Source organism: Felis catus, chromosome A2, assembly GCF_018350175.1.
Source record: "Felis catus isolate Fca126 chromosome A2, F.catus_Fca126_mat1.0, whole genome shotgun sequence".
NCBI lineage: Eukaryota > Metazoa > Chordata > Mammalia > Carnivora > Felidae > Felis > Felis catus.
Window position 1 is genome coordinate 141,825,858 of NC_058369.1, and position 23,273 is coordinate 141,849,130.

A 23,273-nucleotide genomic window follows, 5' to 3' on the forward strand; every position below is an offset into this window, starting at 1 on the left:
TAAAGTATGTATACAATGGAAATGGCATGATCTGGAACCAAAATGTCTATGTCCTTGCCTTGGTTCTGTCTCCAACCAGCTGTGTAACTTCAGGTAACACCACTTCACCTTTTTGACGCGATTCTCTTATTTGTCTAAAAAAATGCTCATAGACGGAAGTTTTGTTTGGCAAAGCTATATGACTTTACAGAATTTAACAAACTGTAATTTAATAATTCTTCAACAATTATATAAAATCTGTATTTATATTTTAATTCCGACCATCATTTTAAGCTCAATGGGTAGAAGATGGTCCCCATTTTATTTAAAGTTTGATGATCAAAACTGTCTACAAATAGTATTATACTTAGATTGTGGAGGGCAAAATATACATATATTAATGTACATACACAAATTATATTTATATACACAAATATAATGGACTATGTAATTATATAATTTTATAATATATATACACACATGCACACACACAAATATAAAGGAAATGTACTATATTTACACATTATATATTTAAAGGGAAGACAGTCAAATTGCATAAAAAAGAAAAAAGAGATTAAAAATAAATTCAGAATGTCTTGAGTTAGTAAGTACATAATCATTCTAATATAAATTTTATATAAATATATAAATGTATGGATTCATGCATGTATTGAAGCTACTAAACTGAATTTAGATCTGAAAACAGCACCCACTTTTATTACTACTAAGAAACATCAGAAGGATTTACTAAGAATTTAGTATTTTCTCTTAAAAATGTTACCACTGTTTCAAAATATAATATACAAAGTCACAATTTACACATTGCCAGGACTTAAACTGATTGGTATATATGAAAATGTATATTCACAAAATTATGAAATAAAAACTTCCGTTTTATTACAGAAAATACTTACAGTGCATGACATTTAGGACAATGAAGTTTAACAGACTGAAGGAGACTTCTGGGCTTATATGACCTTAATTTTGCTCGAATACGATACTGTTGAGGAGCTTTTTGTTTCAAAATAGCACATAGTGGGGTTTTCTCCAAATAGTGATGATCTGTAAGTACTAAAAATAATTTTTAGATTAAGTCAGAATAACCTACAAGAATAATAAGAGTATTTATAATACGAATTCCCCTGAACCAGATACAATAAAACTGAATTATTTAAGTTCTATTGCCAACCTTGTTAATATTTTGCCACATTTGTCATCATCTCCATCTGGTAGCTCCCTCTCCATATATATCTCCTTACATATTCATATGTATACATGAATCACTTATGAATAATTTCCAGATATCATGCTCTTTTATCCCTAAATACTTCAGTGTGTATTTCAGAAGATTCTGAAGATTGGCATATTACAGTGCAATTTTCAACTTCAGAATATGTAACACTATCACTGAATCAACAGACATTATTCAAATTTTTCCAACTGTCCCTATAATGTTCTTCCTTAGATCTTTATTTTTGGGTCCAGAATCCAGTCCTGAACCATGCATTGCATTTATTTTTCCTGTCTCTTTGGACTCCTTTAATGTAGAACGGTCCCTCAGCTTTTCTTGGTCTTTTATGACACTGATATATTTGAGCAGAGGCCACTGACTTGGGTGTGTCTGGTTCTGCTCATGGTCAGATACAGATTATGCCCTTTTGGCAGTCTAGTATACTGCAAGTGATACAGGCGTCCCTCTCTGCATCGGAACAAGAGGCATACAAGTCACCAGCGTTTTCATTCCTGGGGATGTTAACGTGGCTCACTTGGTTATAGTGGTGTTCAACAGGTTTCTTCTCCACTATAAATTTATTATTTCCCCCTTTATAACTAATAAGAAAGTACTTGGGGAAATAGAAGTATCTCACTCCTCAGTAAACATTTAGGATCCTGCTAGTTTAGGACCCACTGGTGATTTACAACTAAGTCAGTTATTACTATGATGGTTGCAAAATGATTTTTTTTCCTAACTTCATCATTCCTTTTACATTTGTTAGCTGTCATTCTATCATAACTAGGAGCTCTCCACTCAATCACACATACTTATTCATTCATTCATTTGTTCTTTTATTTACTATCCACACGGACTAATGGATCCCTACTACTGTTCGGTTTTACTCCATCACTAGTATTTTTTATTTTGATGCTCAAATTGTATCAGATTTGACATGCTCCATAATTAACTGAGAACTTCTTTACCTTCTGGCACAACAAGATGTTCTGGATTCATCTTGTAATTCTCCTGTCCCAATCCTGGAGCCTGCTATCTCTCCAAGCAGCCCTGATTCTTTTTAAGGGGGAATACTATTTATAAACCAAGATCTGTGCATGAGGTGCATCCATTGCTATTGGGTTGCCATTATTTTGAAGCCCTTTAACTGAACAGAGATAGGATATACATGCAAATGTGTTCATACTTATACTTCCACACATGCACCTGCACATGTATAAATGTATACATATATACATATATGTATATATTTGCGCACACACACACACACACACACACACACACACAGGGAGACATCTACATCTATTTCTACATTTATTTATAAAATCATGAGTCCATACTGACCCTTCTTATTCCAGTACAACAAGTTTCTTTCTTCTGGCTTTCCCTCATTTCACAGTTACATGTTCTTTCTCCAATGAGAAACTCATATTATTATAATAGTATATTATAGAGCTTCATTTAATAGACTCGTGCTTAAAAATTTTTTTTCTTAATTTTTTTCATCTTAGCTGAACTAACAAAAAGAGGGCATCTGACAGATTTACTATCATTGCTAACATTAAAGTTTTGGGGTATACTGCCTTTATGGGCACATCGCTAAATTCATAGTGTGAATAGATAAAAATTATGTCATATATTTTATCACATTCTCAAAATGAAATAAGCCCCACTGCACTGTTAAATAGTAGAATATGTTTTACAAACCTCATACCTGTAGGACTTAAAATATATGTTCAATGTAAAAACATGTATCTTTCTGAGTTCCATTTTATGCCAGTTAGGATGAGGCACGGAAATGAAAGATAAATATGTGTATATTTTTGCCCTCATGGATATCTGCTCTCAATAATATATAGGAACAAATTAGTTGATAAATGTAAGGACAGACTTTATTATGCACACTATTACACCCTTATTTCAAAAATGAAACATAGTCTTACTTGTAGCTGATAGTTGCTGACATCTTTCTACCTCATATAGTGATACTGATCCAGAGCCTACAGGAAAGAAAAAGGAAGAATTATACAGTTTTAAGATCCATGAAAAATTCCATATGGAACTGAAAACTATATTAACATTGTTGATAAGAACTGAAGAAAATCTAAACAATAGTAAAACATGCCATGTTCATGGACTAGAAGGCTCAAAACTGTTTGTTAAGGCATCAATTCTCCCCAAACTGATCTGCAGAGTCAATATAATCCCAATCAAAATCGCAGAGGCTTTATTACAGTAAAAGATAAGAGACTCTATCACTTAAGTGGAAATGCAAAGAATCCAGAATATAAAATATAATTCTGAAAAAGAATAAAACTGGCAGACTTATGCTACCTGACTTAAAGACTTATTATAAAGCTACAGTAATCAAGGCAATATGATATTGGCATAAAAACTGACAAGCATATCAAGAGAATTACATAGAAAGCCTAGAAATAAACCTGCACTTACATGGTCACTTTGATTTCTGATAAAGCAGGAAACAACCCAAAGGGAAAGCACAACCCTGGTGCTACAAAAACTGGAAATTAGTTTTAGGAGAAAAAAGTTTACTTCATACCATACTATGAAGTATTTCTGACTGGAAAACCCAGAAATAAATCCACATTTACACTCACTTGATTTTTGACAAAGACACCCAAGCCATCTCATAGAAAAAAACAAAAAACAAAACAAAACAAAAAAACAAAAAACTAATGGTGCAAAGACTGGAAATTCACATTAAAAACAATGTCTACCTCATAGGGTACTACTGGGTATTACAAGGGAATTAGCGATACAGGCAATACAGATGAATTTCAAAAACAGTACATAAGAGAGAATATATTATTCCATTTATTTGAAGTTATAGACAATCTATGGTGGAAAAAAAAAATCAGAACTTCTGGGGTTGGACTGAATGGGAAGGAACATGAGGGAACTTCCTGCAACAAGGGTGATATTTTACATTTTTAAAGGGATTTAAGTTACACAGGTTTATGTATTAGCCAGAACTTGTGGAATGGTACACTTCAGTTGTCCACTGCGTTTAACTTTACATCAAAAATCAAAAAGGTTCATCAACAAATACTGAATTCTAGTTAATGATGTTATTCTGAAGTTTTGAGGAGGTGTATTTATTTCTGCAACTTACTTTGACATGGATCAAATTATAAGATGGGTTGATTAGGAGAGAGTGAGAGAGAAATATATGACAGAACAAAGAGAATCCAGAGAGCAGGTATATGAGTGTTCACTGTACAACTGTTTCAATTTTTCTGCATGTTTGAAAATTTTTATTATTTTGGAAAAACATTGTGAAAGAAATAAATGGAGAAGTGGATAAGACAATAAAGTTATTAAATTTAATAAGATGATGGCTTGATGAACACCATAAAATAGGATTTTACTTTAACAAGAAAGCAAAGGAGGGGCGCCTGGGTGGCTCAATCAGTTAAGTGTCTGACTTTGGCTCAGGTCATGATCTCACGGTTCAAGGGTTCAAGCCCCACATCAGGCTCTGTGCTGACAGCTCAGAGCCTGGAGCCTGCTTTCAATTCTGTGTCTCCATCTCTCTCTGTCCCTCCCCTGCTTGACTCTGTCTCTCTCTTAAAAATAAATAAACATAAAAAAAGAATTAAAAAAACAAGAAAGCAAAGGAAGTGAACATAGCAGCAAGTTTTAATAGTGCTTTCTAAAATGAATTTGAGACTAAAAAAGTATCCATATTTTGGAATTACTTTGGCTTACATTCTATTGCATATCATAGTATGTTTGGGCGGCACCTGGGTGGCTCAGTGGTTAAGCATCTGACTCTTGGTCATGATCTCACAGTTCATGAGATCGAGCCTGATATTGAGTTCTGTACTGACAGTGTGGAGCCTCCTTAGGATACTCTCTCTCTCCCTCTCCCTCTGTCCCTCCCCCCACACTCTCTCTCAAAATAAATAAACTTAAAAACAATTTTATAGTATGTTTTTATAATTTTTTTTATGTGGCATCATATACAAACATGCATTAATAGTCCTTCTTCCTCAACATCACTAATAAATGGCATAAGAATTCATGACAAGAGAACCTGACTGGACATCATAAGCTGGCTAAGTAGAATTTCAATGAATCTGATCACCTAGTTTTAGCCATTCTGCATGAAGTGAAAACAATTGTAAAAACCTTAAAAGCAGTCGAATAAGAAGAAAATCAGAGAAACTATGTGTAAAATATATATATGGTCTCCCTCAAACTGATTAAAATAATTTTAAAAACCCAATGGAAAATCAGGTAAAAGGTAAGAGCAGACAATTCAAAGAAGAGGAAGTAAAAAGGGCTGATAAAATATATAATATTTTCTATTTCCCAAGTACTCAAGGAAACTAAGTAAGATATCACCTTATATTTGCTACACTGCTATTTGCATATGAATTCTATGGCATTTTGTCATATAATCTGACAGCATCTATTAAAATAAAAGATGTGCTTATCCTTTGATCTGTCAACTCCTCTTTTAGGAGTTTATTTTAGAGAAAGAAAGCAGGAATTTATAATTGTTCAAGGATAGCTATTAAAGCATTATTTGTAAGAGCAAAAAACTGGAAACCTGAAGGTGTATCAAATGGAAAATAGCTACATTTATAATGTTAGACTCACATTACAAAACATTATGCAACTATTAAAACGAGTTTAAGATTTGGGGTGCCTGGGTGGCTCAGTTGGTTGAGCGGCTGACTTTGGCTCAAGTCGCGATCTCGCGGTCCGTGAGTTCGAGCCCCACGTCGGGCTCTGTGCTGACAGCTCGGAGCCTGGAGCCTGTTTCGGACTCTGTGTCTCCCTCTCTCTGACCCTCCCCCGTTCATGCTCTGTCTCTCTCTGTCTCAAAAATAAGTAAATGTTAAAAAAAAAAATTTAAAAAAATAAAATAAAATAAAATAAAATAAAATAAAATAAAATAAAATAAAATAAAATAAAATAAAATAAAATAAAGAGTTTAAGATGGATTAGCCCAGGAAGAGATCTATGATACACTGACAAAGCAACTATGTAGTATGTCCCATTTTTTAAAATATTTTAAACAGAGGGGAAAGTCATATCTGTTAATGTACAGGCATATATATTTCTATAAACATGAAAGTGTTGAAGAAACAACACTAACTGTTAACATTACGTCAGTAGTGGGCATAAAGGCATGAGGAAGCTGTGTCACTTGGTATCATGACATGTATTATTAACTTTATAGTTTAAAAATAATTTAAAAATCTCTGAAAAAGGAGAAAAGAAATTTCAAAAAGTGTAATTACAAATTATGCTGTCTCCAAATGACTGTCAGTTGAAGTAAATTGCCCTCCTAATTGTAGTTTAATCACAGATCTGGCTAGGTGCTAGGAAATGTGGAGAGTTTTAAGGCAGAGAGAATAAAGAAATAAATTTAAAATATGTCCAAAAAATCAGGGGCACGTGGGTGGCTCAGTCAGTTGAATGTCAATTCTTGATTTCGGGTCAGGTCATGATCCCAGAGTTGTGGTATCGAGCCCTGCATCAACCTCTGTGCTGAGCATGAAGCCTGATGAAGATTCATTCTCATTCTTTCTCTCTCTCTCTCTCTCTCTCTCTCTCTCTCTCTCTCTCCCTACCTTCCCCTGCTCGCACTCTCTCTCTCTCTCAACTTAAAAAAAAAGTTACAAAAAAATCAAATAATCTGCAGTTGAATCTGACTTTGCCTTTAGTTAATAGCTAAGTAACCCTGGGTGACTTACACGACCCCTGTCACTCAAAGCCTGTTTCCTTTCTGTAAAAGGGACAAAACAATTTCAACCTCAAAGGAATACTGTTAGGATTAATGCATGTAGGCACTTAGTAAGTTCCTACACCAAGCAATACATGTTAATTTTAATGCTTGTTATTACTAGTATAGAAAAAAAAATACTCATAAAATAGATTGTAAATATATGTGTGTGTGTGTGTATATATACACATATATATCATGTAATTATATTTATATATAACTTACGTGTGTGTATATATATATATATATGTGTGTGTGTGTGTGTGTGTATATGTATATATAAATGGCATAGATTCTAGGTCCCAGAATGTACCCTTGTACATTAAGACAGTAAGGCAAAATAGTAAAGGACAAAAATCTTGCAGATTTTTAAAATTTAGGTTTGAACAGTATACAATAATATAATATATAATACAGAACTATGTGTGTGTTTAAGATCTTGTATCTAGGTACTTGATTAACTTGATAAAGACTGGGATCTATATGCATCTCTGAAATATGTATGATCAAAAAATAATTGAGCTCTTTGAAATAAAGCAGCAAAAACAATCACTGTTCATATTAGAAACTGACAAGCAAAATGGTTGCCTAGGAAATACAAAATTTTAATGAATATATATACATACACATATAAATATATACATATAAATACTACATATATCACAAATCAAGTAATCCTTACCATCCCAATTTGAAAATGCAATTACACAATAAGGGAAGAATAATGTTTACTTTGCATAGGACACAGGTAAAGATTTAGCCTATTCCTTTACAATGAATATGGATTTAACAAAAAAGAGAAAGAGGCAGAGATGGGAAGATATTAAAAAAAAGAGAATATTGATTGATAAAGCCATTTTACTTAAGCACAGACTAAACTGTTAACATTAAAAACTGTCCTTACTTGAAAGAGACCGAAAGCTGTCCTCATGTTCTGACTGACATATACCATCAAAACACTGACCGGCTGTCAAATCTGCAGATTCCAAAACCCTATAATGGAAAGAATATAATTTCAAATCAAATTGCATAAAACAAAGTCAATATGATCAGTTCCATTCTATCCTTAGAATATAAGAAATCACTGAAATTGTATAAAAATTACGTATGTGTGTAGTACAGCTTCTTCAGTAGAAAGTCTACAGCTTTCTTCAGAGCATCTGGGAGTTCTAAGATCCCCCAATTTAAAAAAACTGATTCTACAAAGATGAGTGAAACAGTAGGATGATGAAATACAGCAAACAAAAGTAAACCAGGGATTTATTGGATGGCATTCTGTCAGAACAATCTTACTCCGGATTCAAAAAGTAAAATACTATGCTCTATATATGGAAATATGAGAAATAAAGAAGTACAACTGATAGAAGATTATTAAAATAGCTAATTTAATTGGCTTTAAAAGTCATACTATTTCAATATATTAAAACATAAAAATATTATTTCATTTGAACTTACTGAACAGGTCATTTTCTAGAGCTCTTTGAAGACATGCAGAAGATTTATTTTTTATTCCTCTAGAATCCTGGTCAAAAAGTTTCTGTACACAGTGAGCACCAGAAACACTTGACAAAGAAGGGAACTGCATATGTAGCAGGACCTAAGGCATTATTCACTTTCTGGGCACATTTCAAAGTTTTTAAAATATACTCTAAAACATTTCTGTTACCTATTTGATCAGTCCTAGGCACTTTAGAAAGATAATTATTTTTTCATGGCAGGACTAAGTACGTTTGGAATTCTAGATATGTATCAAGTTTTCCAAACTTGAGCTCAGCTCCAGTTTCAACTGTTTGTTGGTGTTACGTGGGGAATGTGACCCATGGTGGAAGAAGAGAATAAGCACACAGAGTAGACATAAGTGCACAAAAACTGTTCGAAACCTGACATTACACCCCTAGCTCTGCTACTGTTTAGCTATTTGAACCTGCAATCACTTGAGTTTGGTTTCATTTGGTTCACCTATTTAGACAAATGGATAATGGCACAGTAGCCTATGAGGATTGATTACAAAGAACTTATCAAATCCACCCACCCCAGCACAGAACAATAGTATCTTGGAAATCAGCTTAATTAATACCTTATTTACAACTTCTAAATAGGTGTATAATTTGCTTACTTTTTCAGTTGATCCACATCAGAGTTACTTTCTGGCAAGACTCTGATTCCCCGGCCATAACTGGTACCCCCATGGAGATGAAACTCTAGAGCTAACAATGTTGCTTGGTTCTCCAAATTCACGGATTGAAGTTTGGTATGGAGGCTATAAATTCTAAGAAAGCTTCCAACCTAAAAATAGATTATTTAGGATTTAAAAAATGAGAAAAATCAAACAATTTCCGATACATAAAATACTTAACAACAAATATGGGGCACAGACCAACAGTCAAAAGGATACTGGTATGCGATACTGATGTGTACTGAATATCAGTCTCAAGGACACTGTATCAAAACCAAAATGTGTTTTTATGTGTGCACGCACATGTGTATATACATATACGTGTTCGTGTATCTTTAGGCACGTTTATATGTATACACATACATATATGTAGACCCATGTATTTATGTAGATGTGTATATGTAGTATGTAAGTATATGTACATATGCATATTATGTATCTATCTATCTGTATGTTTTTTCCAATGAAAGACATTTCAGAGATACTGAAGTGTGAAATAAAACTGAATCTTAGCAGTGATAAAATACACTAGTTAAGAAACCTATAACCTAAATCAAACCCAAGCCCTCTATTTGATTTGGAAGACTGTTTAAGGTTTCTTAACTTGCTTTAGCTACTTGAAGGTAAGATTTCATTAAATACGGTTGCTAAAATACTCTCATTATGAGAATACTAGAAAATATTTTTTAATGCACTATAATAGCAAAAATATTCCCCTATTCCACAAGTTCTATGGAAATAGCAAAAATATCCCCCTATTCCACAAGTTTTATGGAAAGAAAACTTTTGTAATAAGAACTCTTGTCACCATAATGTGAAATACATTCTGTGAGTTCAAATACAAAACTAAACCAATTATAATTTTTAACTAAATATTCTACAATTTTAGATGTTTTATTTAGTCTTAAAAATGTCTTTGACTATAGAGTATTTCTTTAAGGGAGAAGACTTAAAATGACAGATGCAGAATGTTTATAAAAGAAATTGACAACTACTCAAAGGAAGAAGCTATATAACCTTTTTCCAACCCAGTCATGTTTTTGTGAGAAGGAGATAGGACATTTAGGTCTTTTTTTCTCTGACTTCTTCCACTGACATACATCTACAACATGGCAGAGGAGCAGGGTAAAAAGAGTCAGAGAAAGAAAACTCCAAACGAAAAGAAGACAAAACTAGTTTTCCTCATGGTCTCTAAAGTGAGATACTAGAAGAAAAAAAAAAAAAAAAGTCCATTTCTGTTTACTTTTATCTCACTTTTTCTGTATGTTTATTATTCTGTGATTCCTTTTCAAAGTAGGTAATACACTAGTACACATATAAAAAAAGCACTTAGGGAAGGCCTAAAACATGAAGGGACCTGGCTGGCCCAGTCAGTAGAGCACGTAACTCTTAATCTTGGAGTCCTGAGTTCTAGCCCCATGCTGGGGGAAGAGGTCACGTAAGGAAAAAACAAAACAAACAAACAAACAAACAAAAAAACAAATTAAAAACCACCTCCCTCTAAATAAAATGCTCCATGTAAATTTAAAAAAAATGCTTTTAAAGGCCTAAACATGGAGAAAGATATCATATTCATAAATAACAAGCTTTAACACTATAAAGATAGTAATTTCCCCCCCAAATTAATTTTTAAAATCAGTATAATTTCAATCAAAATCTCCAGTGTCTTACATGAAATTTGAAAAGCTGATCTGAAAATGCATACAGACGTGAACAGCAAATCAAGTTTGAAGACTAAACTGTGGGAGTGGGGGGTGGGGGCGGGGAAGGTTTGCTTGATCTGTAGAATCATTTAAAAATAAAGCTGTAATAATTAAGACTCTCTGGTATTAACGCAGATACTTGTATGAACACGGATATATCTTAAAAATATAAAAGAAAAAAGTAAATTACAGAATAATATATATACCTTATGCATTTTTCAGAAAAAAGTACATTATTAAAATAAAAGCATAATAAACCTGGGTGTATATGCCTACATGTTAGGATAAATAGAAAGATACTAAGGAGCAAAACATGAGAATGAGCAGAGGTACAAAGAAGACTCAACATGTAGAGATTTATGTCCTAAAAATTAAAAGCACCTGAAATTAGTGTGGCAAAACATTTAAAAATATTAAGTTTGAATGGTAGGCACATGGGTATTTATTACACTATCTTTTCCACTACTATATTTCATAATAAAACAATATTTAAAGACCACGAAAGAATTTATTTATATAAATAGGCTATCAAGATGACAAATTGTTATTTCCACAAATTCCTTCTGGAGGCAGCATTGTATTTTTTTTAAGCTGGCTAAATATACCATGAAATGTGCCAGATGCTCTACTATAATAGACACACATTGCTTAGTCTTGTCAGTAATGTGATAAGATTCTAAAATTACAAGTGAGGGAGTCATAACCAAAAATTATAAAAATATACTTTCACAAATTGTGATAAATATCCCTTTCAATGAATATCAAAAAGGAAGTAAAGCAGGGGTGCCTGGGTGGCTCAGTCAGTTAAGCCTACAACTCCTGCTTTCAGCTCAGGTCATGATCTCATTCATGGTTGGTCGTGAGATCAAACCCTGTGTTGGGCTCCATGCTGAGCAAGGGGTTTGCTGAAGACTTTCTCCTATCCCTCTGTCCCTCCCGCTAGCAAAATAAAAAAGCAAAGCAAATGTAGCTATTAAGAAATCACTATCCCTTTAGAAATAATTTAAATCTTCCCTATAAACTATGGAGAAGTTCCCTTTAATAGTTTTAATTACCTGTATATGTCTGAAAATAACCAAACTATATAGCTCTTGGGTCACTGAAGGCCAAAACATAATTATGACTATATATTTTTTATAATTATGTTTAAATTGTGTCAGGATAAGACTGGGGATTAGAAATACACTGCTTTAATTTCTAGACAAAAAGTTTGTGATGTGTGTGTGCTTGTGCACATGTGTGTGTGCCCACATATAGGTGGGTTTGTGAATGTGTGAATGTGTAACACTCAAAAAGCAAAATTTAGGAAGAATGTTAAGGGCGATTTCAACTGTAAAATTTACTGCATATAAAAGCCAATTATATTATACTTAGGTTGCCTTCACTGTCTTCTCTTTATTAAAAATATATTTTTTTCCTGTTCCTATGCAACAAAAATACATGTGTTCCATGTATTTCAGTATAAAAATGCAATTTCAAGCAGCTGTCTTCAAGCATTGATAAGAATTCATTTGTATTAATGTCATCTGACTGGGAATTTCTTAAGTTAATATGAAATGGTATAGAGGTTTCCTTAGTATAAATAAAATGTGATGTCAATATACATTAACTAAAAGCTTACAGTTGCCTCACTTATACAGAGAAAATCCCTTCCATTTTTCTATTACAGTGCAGATAAATAATGTAATATTATATCTTTAGAAAAAGATTAAGTGCCCTATATTTTCTTAGCAATGTGCGCTCAGAGCACCCTCTAGTGGGTAAGATAAGGTAAACAAAAAGGGACCTGAAAAAAATTCACAGCTCTCATTGATTTGTTCATTCACTAGCAGATACTATTTACTTCATCTTTACTGTAAGAAAAGCACTGTGCTAGGTGTTATTCAAGTCTTGGACAGGTGAGAGGGAATAGGAAAACTTATAAATGTGGCATAGGGAAAGAGAGGAAATTAAATTGTGAAAGCGGAATCTAAAAAAAAATGCAAATCTTTTTCATTCAAAAAAGAACTCTATCTGTATTTTAAAAAGACTTTGAGGGGCGCCTGGGTGGCTCAGTCGGTTGGGCGTCCGACTTCGGCTCAGGTCATGATCTCAAGGTTCGTGGGTTTGAGCCCCACATCGGGCTCTGTGCTAACAGCTCAGAGCCTGGAGTCTGTTTCAGATTCTGTGTCTCCCTCTCTCTCTCTGACCCTCCCCTGTTCATGCTCTGTCTCTCTCTGTCTCAAAAATCAATAAATGCTAAAAAAATAAATAAATAAATAAATAAAAATAAGACTTTGAATTGACTCTATCATTATGTGTACTTTTGAAATAATCAGTGTAGACAAAATCAGGGAGAAGCATCAAAAATGTATTTTCAACAGTCAATTTTCTCTGATCTGTTAGGTATGAAAACGTGTACACACACACACACACACACACACACACACACACACACACACACATATATAAAGGACAAGCAAGTTCAGTTATCACCCCTCCTGGACCCAGACTTTAGCCTCATTTATCGATGAGCTGGGGGGGCTTATTTGTAACGCAGTGTTAGAGGAACTATTTCCTTCTCCAAGAACATTTATTTACAAAGGGAGACTGGGCATAAAATTCAGACTGAAAACAGCTGCAATTCACTTTTACTGTTTTCTTCCTCTAAGTAGGCCATATAACTTTCTATAAGCAGGCTGTATAACTCCCTAAAGGTAGGATCGAAGCTATTTGCAATAAAGAAAATCATTTCTTTATACTGCTTAAAAGGACTGGCTCTGGAAACCAAACACTATAGATTCACATACAAGTAGCCGTGAAATCTTGGGCTTAATAGCTGACTCCTCAGTTTTCTCATATGTAAAATGGGAATGGTGACAATACTGACTACACAGGATAGTGCTAAATACATCTGAAGTGTTTAACAAATGTTGCTATTATCACTGTTGTTATAATGATGCCATATGTTGCTAGAAAAGATACTTCCAAATAAAAGACACAATATAATGAAGAAAAATATTCCCTAAAATATTAATAATCAAGAAGTGCCACATATCAACAGTGAGCTTTTACCTAAAAAAACCAGTAACTCAAAAGCAGTGAGCAAATTCTAATAAACTGTACAGTATAAACACACACAATTTATGACATATATTAAAGGTGGATCAACAATTTCTTAAACTAATGAGTAGAAAGTTGTAGGCTAAATTTTCTAAACCCAATTTATAAAGCTTAAATGTTTAAGTTTACAAACATTTTATACAACCATATACCAGAACATTTTTCCTTACTACTTTTATGAAAGTTGTGTACAGTCTTAAAATATCCAGGAAATGTTCTTTAATTTTTAAAAGTTATTCAAGCCATTATAATTTAATGAAATCTTCTAATATTTTCCTTTTTCTAATAATTTATTTTAAATACATTTTACAAATAAAAATTAAAGAAAAATAAATTTGGAGTTAATTTCTAGACCTCAAATATCATCTATAAATGTGATTTACCCCCACATTTATAAAAACACAAAATAGAAAACAATTGCTACTCAACATCACCTTCAGAAATTTTGCCACTTGAACATGATTATCATAGACTAAAATGTCTATTGTTAGATTCTGTAGCTGATGGATGTGACTTAAATCTCCTTCAAGTGCAAGGTCTTGTATCAAGACTCTCCAAGATGGGAATGGGGTCCTGGTGCCATCCCATACCTGCCATAACAGGGTAAAGCAAACTTTAATGATCTTTCTGAGCAACAGTGGAGACTTTAAAAAGAACATTATTTTCCGGTAATATAACTTACAAGTATTAAATGTATTCCCCCAAATATCTGCTAAACTTTAATAATGGTGTATATTCTGGTTGTAAAAGGACTACATAGATATAGGTCATGTAGAAACTATAAAGAAAAAAATTCACACCACCTGGAAAAAAAGTGCTAACACATTGTTGAATTTCTTTATCTTTTTTTCTTCTGTGTATTTATGTGTCTTTTTCTGTTTTTAACTGGCATTATATTCTGCTTTGCATTTCTTAGCTTACTGTTGAGCAATTTATCAGCTAATATAAATATTTTTCTAAAATATGATCATCAATTGCTTCTTTCATTTTATGCTGTGGATATACAAACATTTATTAAACTGATCCCTGTACTGGTGATTTGCTATTTTAAATAATTTAAAATACACCTTTATGACTACATCTGCTCATTTTCTTAAGTATAAATCCCTAACTTTTAGGAATGTATTCTAACCTTTGCTTATTTTTTCACTTTGTTTTCATTTGGAAGAGGCTTTTAAAAGTACAGATAGGAACGTTCTGTTCAAGTTAGAGGTTATGAACACAAATGAATGAAAATCGCGGGTGCTGAAAAGGAAAGGACATCTTGGATTGCTACGTATGCTACATTAAGATGAGGATGGGAACATGGGCACAGGAGGAGCATGTGCTACCCTATCCTTAGGGTGTGAGCTAGGCTGTGTTGTGCTAGGCTTTGAAGAGATGGCTGTGCTTTGTTATAAAAGGGTATGACAAAAGACATCTGGCACAAGATAAGAATGCCTCTGCATGTGAGAAATTTGGCTGGACAAGAGAAACAGGCTCTCTGAACAGAATACACTCATTTCAGCTGTCTGCCAGTGTGAGCTTACAGAGGAAGTACTGAATAACGTTGGTGACTATTCCAAGTTTCAAATAAACAATCACTGAGTTTGGGTCACTCATCGTTCCCTAAATTATTCAAAGAGCCAAGATACACACTCTGGGAGCAGGTACAGTGTATGTCACGAACTTTTTTCTCCACTTGGAATGTGTTCTTTCATACTGTTTTTGTGCATACTGTTTTTGTGACTTTAAAATAACTTTACAGATGAATCTCCCAGCCTTTTGGGGGAGGGGCTGAGAGAGTAGAGTGTAGCTACATTGTTTTTATGCTTCAGTTCTAATCACCTAGAAGTCTTTTTTTTTTTTTTAATGTTTTCTGGAACTTTTGTAATTTTGTATCAAAACTTAATCTGTTAGGAATCTGCATCTTATGTACAGATCTGATTCTTTTCTAAATAGATAAGAATCACCATTTAGCAATCTGTCTTCATCAATTTGAAATGTTATGTTATTACCATGTATGTCTTGTATGTACAGTGTAAGAGGTTCCTAATCTTTTGATTAATCACACTATAATTTCAATTACTATAATTTCATAATATGCTTTAATATCAGGTATCTGAGTTTTTTTAATCAAGCTTTTCTTGTTTTATTCTTGACCATTTAATGTTTCTAATGAATTTTAGAATTACAGTCAATTTAGAAAATTTGGTTTTAATTAAAATGGCATTTTATTCTTTAAGAAAGAATAAAAAAATATTTGAATATGCTCAATGAAGTTTTGTAGTTTTCTTCACAGAATATCAGGGATTTCTTTCATGAATTGGCTTGTTTCACAGTTGATGTGACTTTGAAAGAACTTTTGTTCACGTATATGTTCTATTTATTACTGATAGGTACCAAAGCTACATTTTACTAATATTTAAACCAGTTATCTCACTGAATAATTTTATTAATCCAAATAGCCTTTCAGTTCATTGTTTGGGTTTTACATCTTGTGACTAATGACCTTCTCTTTTTCTTTCTTTTAAAAGAGTTCTAGCTCTGGGGCGCCTGGGTGGCTCAGTTGGTTGTGCGTCCGACTTCAGCTCAGGTCATGATCTCGCGGTCTGTGAGTTCGAGCCCCACGTCAGGCTCTGTGCTGACAGCTCAGAGCCTGGAGCCTGTTTCAGATTCTGTGTCTCCCTCTCTCTCTGCCCCTCCCCCACTCATGCTCTGTCTCTCTCTGTCAAAAATAAACATAAAAAAATTTTTTAAAGAGTTATAGCTCTTTTTTTCTTAGTGAATTTCTTAAGATTTCCTGAAAAACATTAGGTAACAGAAAATAGTGGGTATTTTTGTCTTGTTCCTGACATTACTGACTCCAAAATTTGAACACTAAATATTTTGTTTGATTACAAGAGAAATTTTTTATCAAGTTAAGGAGGCATACTTCTAATTCTAAACATTTGACATAATTTGCTAAACATTTTCACAAATGTATTGAACATTCACCAAGAGGAATGTAATTTTCCTAAAGTTATCCTAAAATTAATTCCTTAAATTTCTGATTTCTAAAATAAACCATGGATTGCAGTGTATTACTGTTTTAATACATTATTGGTGTAACATGTCTACTGGTATGATTAAAATGAACTAGTATCATAGTTACTAATAAAGGAATCAATATTGGTATCATATCCATGTTCAGACTGGATATGAGACCAGATGCCCAAACACTGGAAATAATTATGTTGTTGCATTCCATGCTTTCCACAACTCAGTTGGAATAATGTCTGGCTCCTTTTGTGCTTAAAACATAATTTAAAAAGTTATTTCTGCTGTGTGATAGGAAAATCAATCTCAGAAAAACAAATCACTCAAAATTCAATTTTCCAGAGGTAATGAGTAAAATATCGCTATATATTCTTCCTAATATATTTTTACTATGCATATAATACATTTTAGTATATAAAACTGCATTAATCTCTAAACAGAATATTATAAATATCTATCTTAGTAACTATACATCTACAATGTCATTTTATTGTAACAGAGTATTCCATAATACGGAAACACTTCACACAATTAATTCTCTATTGTTAGTATGACTTTTCTAATTTTTGTTACTGCAATATAAGAATATTCTCTTAAATTCATTTTTCCACAGTTATGAAGTAAATTTAGAAAATTTACAAAAATAAATTTACAAAAATAAAATTGTTGAGTCAAAGAATATACACAGACTTCTGAGACTTAAAGTGTCTTCAAGAAAGCCTTACATTCACTTCCGAATGCTGTGTTTTAAAATAACATCTACATAAAAGCTGTTTTCACTTATCTGAAAAGGCTATCTATAAAAATGGAATGCAGGCATATGTTTTGTTGCTTTAGAATGAACGTACATTCTGCCATGTCAGCTAAAAGGTGGCAGATTTTATCTCAGAATTTAAGAATTTTCTACACAGCAGTGAAAAGATGGAGTATATTCTGCACAGCATATTATATGCCACTGGAAGTATTCGGTGCCTGTCAAATGTTCAACTGTTAAGGATGTCACTTTGGGCATCCAAAGTGTGATCAGTATGACTGGCTGACCTATGATTTCTTCTAACTTTAGATGATTTTACTTTGCTTTAACTTCAGATGTCATACTTGACTTACCTACCTTTTTTACAGCATGTAATTACTTTTCTCAAAGTATTTCACATGTATATATGTATGCTATTTTCAACTTTAAAAACTTCATATTTCATTCAATAACTTTTATCTTCACCAACTCCTTAATAAGGGCAAGGTATAAATGATAATAATGCTAAACCCAATACTTGTCCAAGTGCCACGGTACAGTTTCTTGTCCTGTTGTTTCAAAGAGTCAGAAGCTAAAGAAATAACCATAGGTGTGGAGCTGAAGCAGTGTTTATTTAAATGCATTCTAACTAGGGTGGGTAGGTGAGGTTAATATTGGACAACTGTCTTTTTCAGAAGCTATTCATGAGTAAATTGGGGTAGGTGTAAAGAAAGATTAGATAGGTCTTACTTTACTTTTTAAAATCCTTCTGATTTAAAAACAAAACATAACAAGAACAAAAATAAACACTTCAAAACCATCTGTGATCTACCCATGAGGCAGGCAGTGAAATGACATGGGAAGAGAAGCCAACATCAATGAGCCAAGAAAATAAATGAGAAGCAAGGCTATCTTGACAGGGAAGCAGAAATATACATACGTAAAACTGTAACTGAAATATAACAGTAGAAAACAACTCCATATTTTATTAATATTAAAATAAGAAATATATAAATAAACCATAAACTATATTTAAACTATTGACAATACTATTTTTCTCTGGATGCATAAAAAAAGAGAAGTTCAAGAGTAGAGCTGCATGAATATCTATGCTCATCAAAAATGGTAAGTTAGATTTAAAGTTCTTAATATAATACAATAGTGGGCATACTTATTCCTTCAGAATGCTGAGCTGTAAGCTCTTTAAAGATATGTAGGTGGTGCTAACTTATAATTTCAAGTATTAAAATACCTACCTTTAGAAGAAATGATGCTCCATCCACTTCGGCTTTGCCCAAGAGCTGACAAGTCAGGTCAAAATACTGCAGGGGCTGAACATCACACAATTTTACTAATGTTGAAGAAGGTGAAATATGAGTAGATGCCCAAACACGTAAAGCTTCTACCATTCTGTGGTCCTCCGCGGTGAAGTTAAAATACTTGCTTGAAGTACGAGGTATGATAGGAGCTCCCAAAGTTCCCTCAAATGTCAAAGAGGCAAAGCCAGAGCTGGTGATACCTTGAGTCTCCTTTTTATATACTTGGATCTAAGAAAGTCAGGCAAAGTAGAAAACAGAATAGCTTACTGATGCAGAGCCCGAAAAGTAAGATACTTGAGGGATTATAAAATCTTGCCAGCACAGTTAATAAAGAATATAAGCAATTAATATATTTCATTTAATTAGCATATGAAATTATAAAATCAACCAGGCTATATCAAGATCCACTGTGTAACATTTATTTCTATTTTTATTTTATTTTTATTTTATTTTATTATTATTTTTTTTAATTTTTTTTTTCAACGTTTATTTATTTTTGGGACAGAGAGAGACAGAGCATGAATGGGGGAGGGGCAGAGAGAGAGGGAGACACAGAATCGGAAACAGGCTCCAGGCTCTGAGCCATCAGCCCAGAGCCCGACGCGGGGCTCGAACTCACGGACCGCGAGATCGTGACCTGGTTGAAGTCGGACGCTTAACCGACTGCGCCACCCAGGCGCCCCTAAAGGTGGTCAACTCCTTGATCCTATCAAGCTTGCACTTTCACAATTGTTACTTTTCTTATTAAGGTATAATTTACAAAAGGAAAAGGATAGTGACAATTACTTATGAATGTTACGAGGAAAACTAGAACACTTAAAATACAGGACTTCAAAGTGAACAAAACGCAAGAGGCTAAGGTTTCATCAGTCTGACTGAGAGGCAAGACAGTGACAAAGACTTTGGCTTTCAGGTTCTTAGGCTCTGCTATTACATGCATATATGCATTTATGATGCTTACATCTTCTTCATAAAGCAATCGTTTTGTCTTTATGAAATGCCCCCCCCCCTTTTAATCTGTAATATTCTGTCTGATATTAATATAGTGATTTCATTTCCCTTATGCTTATTGTTTGCTTGGTATATCTTTTCTACAGTTTTGCAACTTGCCTGTGTCTTCATTTTGCGTAGGGAGTGGTGTTTGTTCTTGCTTTTTTATTTGGTCTATTTTTTTTTTCCTTGCAAAAGGAATGTTTAGTCCATTTACATAAAATTACTGATACGGTTATATTTAAGTCTACTGTCTTGTTTTCCTTTTGTATCCCCCCCCCCTTTTTGCTCTTTAAAAATTTTGTTCTTCTACTGTTCTTTTCCCATCTTATTTTGACCTTATTAGTGTTCTGTTTACTTCCTCTGAGTTATGAATGAATCTTTACCGCAAAGTCTATTTGGAATCAGTATTGTTCTACTACATAATGACTAGTTTCCAGGTCACATTTCCACTTGCCCATATCCTGTTTTACACTTTCTACTGAAAGTATTATTGAAAGTATTATCTGAAGATAATAACTTTTCAGTGGTATAATTCCTTTCAACTATCCTTTGTGCTATCATTCGTATTTTTCTACTATTTTATAAACTCCATCTTCCAATATTATTATTTTTTTCATAGCCATTTATCTTTTAGTGAAATTTTGGGAAGAAATACAAAACATTATCTTTCTCCATTTTCTTTTTTTAGTTTTGGTCATTTCCTAACCATCAAAAGTTTCTGGCTGGTAGCATGCTTTTCTGTCCTGAATACCATCCTTTAGCGTTTACTTGCGCTGAAGATACACTGGCTGGGGATTCTCACATTTTTGAAAAATATTTTCTTTGGATACAAACTTCCAGGTGAATACATTTTCTATCACCACTTTTATCATTGCTTTGTTCTTCAGGCGCCATCATTTCAGATAAGAAATCAAAGATGGCTGGTATTGTTTCTTATGTGGAATGTGTTATTTCTCTGCCAGCTCATTTCAAGATTTTTTAAATCTTTTTCAATGATTTCACAGTGACTTGTTTAGATATGCTTTTTCTCTGAGGTGCCAGCATGGAGTGCACCAAGTTTCTAACATCTGTAAATCAATGTTTTCCATCAAATTTGGAAAAATTCTAGTCCTTTCTATTTATTTCTATAAATATATTTTTTCCCTTTCACACTGTTTTCTTGTGCATCTCAAATGACAGGTTTCACCATTTGATATTGTTCCACAATCTTTAAGTAAACATGATATATCTAATCTATTTAGCTTATCTAGTAAATTTTCATTAATAAAAATATTAATATATATACTCACTAAAAGATATTAGACTGTTTATGGCAGCATAATATCCTCAAACTGAAAACTACTTAAACGTTCCACAAAATATATACATTCTGATGCATTCACACGACGGAATACCACTTACCGATGAAAGTGAACAAAGTAAAATTATATGCAGTAACATGGTTGAATCACACGGGCATAAGCCAGACATTAAAAACAAAACAAAACCTAAAGTCTATTCTCTTTATATAAAGAGCAAACAGAGATGAAACTAATGTATGTTGTTTGAGGTTATGAGAGTATTTATTCCTGGATGGGGTATGAAGGAAGTTTCCGAGTGCTAGTTACAGACTATACTTATATTGTGAACTGAGAGATGTACAGTCTACTTCAGTTAAACAACAGCAAGAATAACAACTAAAAACATTAGGAGGGAAGAGTGCACTCTCAGAATACAAATACTATAGGAAACAACAGTATGTGAGAAATGGTAACACTACGATGATAATATTTCTATTTCTCTTTTAACATTACAAAAATATTCTCTACTACTCTTCTATTCTCAGGAAAGGGCCTTAAGAGATCAAGATAGCTAATTCTTACCGAAACTAAGAATAGAACACACCCAGAATATTGTGCTCGCTTCATCTCACTGACCATGAGGGACACAGAATAACTGAAGCATGAGAAGAAAAAAGACAACCAAGATAATGAAAGAGTTGCATGGAAATCTTCATGTAACAAGAGGAAAAGATGAAAGGACAAAACTACTTAAAACCTACGGACTGAAAATATTACAGTACTGAATTTTTTAAAAAATCAGATAGTATTTAATAGCTGTACTTTCATAATAAAGGTGGGCTTTTTTTTACCTTTACTTGTTTAACTGCTTAGCATAATTTTGTTAAGAACTGAAATATGTTCATGTTTTAATACATTTTTCATAAAGATCAACTTACTTTGATTTTATACTCACATCTCAATGCTTTCACTGTACTTGAATTAACACAATCTCCCAATCTTTGTGTAAGTTTTTAATAAAAAAGTAAAACAAAACAAAACCCCAGCGGCCTAGGGCTTTTTTTTTTTTTTAAACCCAACTCTACCTGGAAAACCTTTAAACCATCAATCTATCTTTAGAAGTGAGAAGAGGAAATGCAACTAGTCTTAATCATGGCAACTAACACATTTCTGTGGAAGGAAGGCACACAGTTTGTCCAAATGAGATTTCTTAATATTCATTATTTGAAGTCTAGTATTATTTACATTTCTTCTTACCTCTTGAAATGGCTGATGCCATGTTCCACCACAGCAACCACATAATTAGTGCTAACTAGAACTAATGAAAAATACAGAGCCCTCTTCAAATACATATGAGTTTGGACAGTATGAATTTTACCTTCAGCCTGTGAAAGCGAACAATATCTCCATTTTTATAAATTATTGGTAGGGCTTCGTAACTTCCACTGAAGAGCAGGCAAGTTAACTTTACATTTGTCTGATCCACAATTGTTACAACTGAGCAATAATCTGGAAAACATAAAAATATGTTACCTTTTGGTATTTCAAAGAATTTGACAAAATAAGAATATGGGTGAATTCAAAACACCAAACAAATTTTTATCCCTCCTTTTAATTAAGCCTTCTGAGAACAGGATCAAAACATAGGGACATTTTCTTGGCTCTCAAAATGCACTGCCAAATTATTTGGCAACAGTATTCCACAAAAATTTTAGAAAATTTAGTAAAACAAAAATAAAAATCCTAATTAATATAAATTATCTGGAGGGGTATGACTTTTATATTATTTCAAATTTAGAAATCATGAAACATTCAAATAACATAATTTATAAAATAATAAAAGTTAGGGTGAAAACAAAAGACTAGAAGGTATTTGAAGTAAATGTGATGGAAAGTCAATATTCTGCATGAAAATCCTATGAAAGCTGATTATAAAATCCAGAATTTCACAGTGACTATGTAATTCAAGCGAACAAACAAT

At 33.1% G+C, this 23,273-nt stretch overlaps 1 protein-coding gene across 4 annotated transcripts in view; it reads right to left on the reverse strand.

Annotated features, from left to right (window-relative positions):
* POT1 (protection of telomeres 1) overlaps positions 1–23,273 on the reverse strand; it is an 80,820-nt gene that overhangs the window by 15,786 nt on the left and 41,761 nt on the right. For all 4 annotated transcript variants that reach the window (XM_006929342.5, XM_006929341.5, XM_006929343.5 and 1 more), the window contains 7 exons: positions 22,671–22,801; positions 18,957–19,247; positions 14,384–14,539; positions 9,085–9,254; positions 7,873–7,961; positions 3,154–3,210; positions 894–1,050 (listed from right to left, as the gene is read on the reverse strand). In XM_006929342.5, the coding sequence (XP_006929404.2) occupies positions 894–1,050; positions 3,154–3,210; positions 7,873–7,961; positions 9,085–9,254; positions 14,384–14,539; positions 18,957–19,247; positions 22,671–22,801 (1,051 nt within the window). The remainder of the gene's footprint in view (positions 1–893; positions 1,051–3,153; positions 3,211–7,872; positions 7,962–9,084; positions 9,255–14,383; positions 14,540–18,956; positions 19,248–22,670; positions 22,802–23,273) is intronic.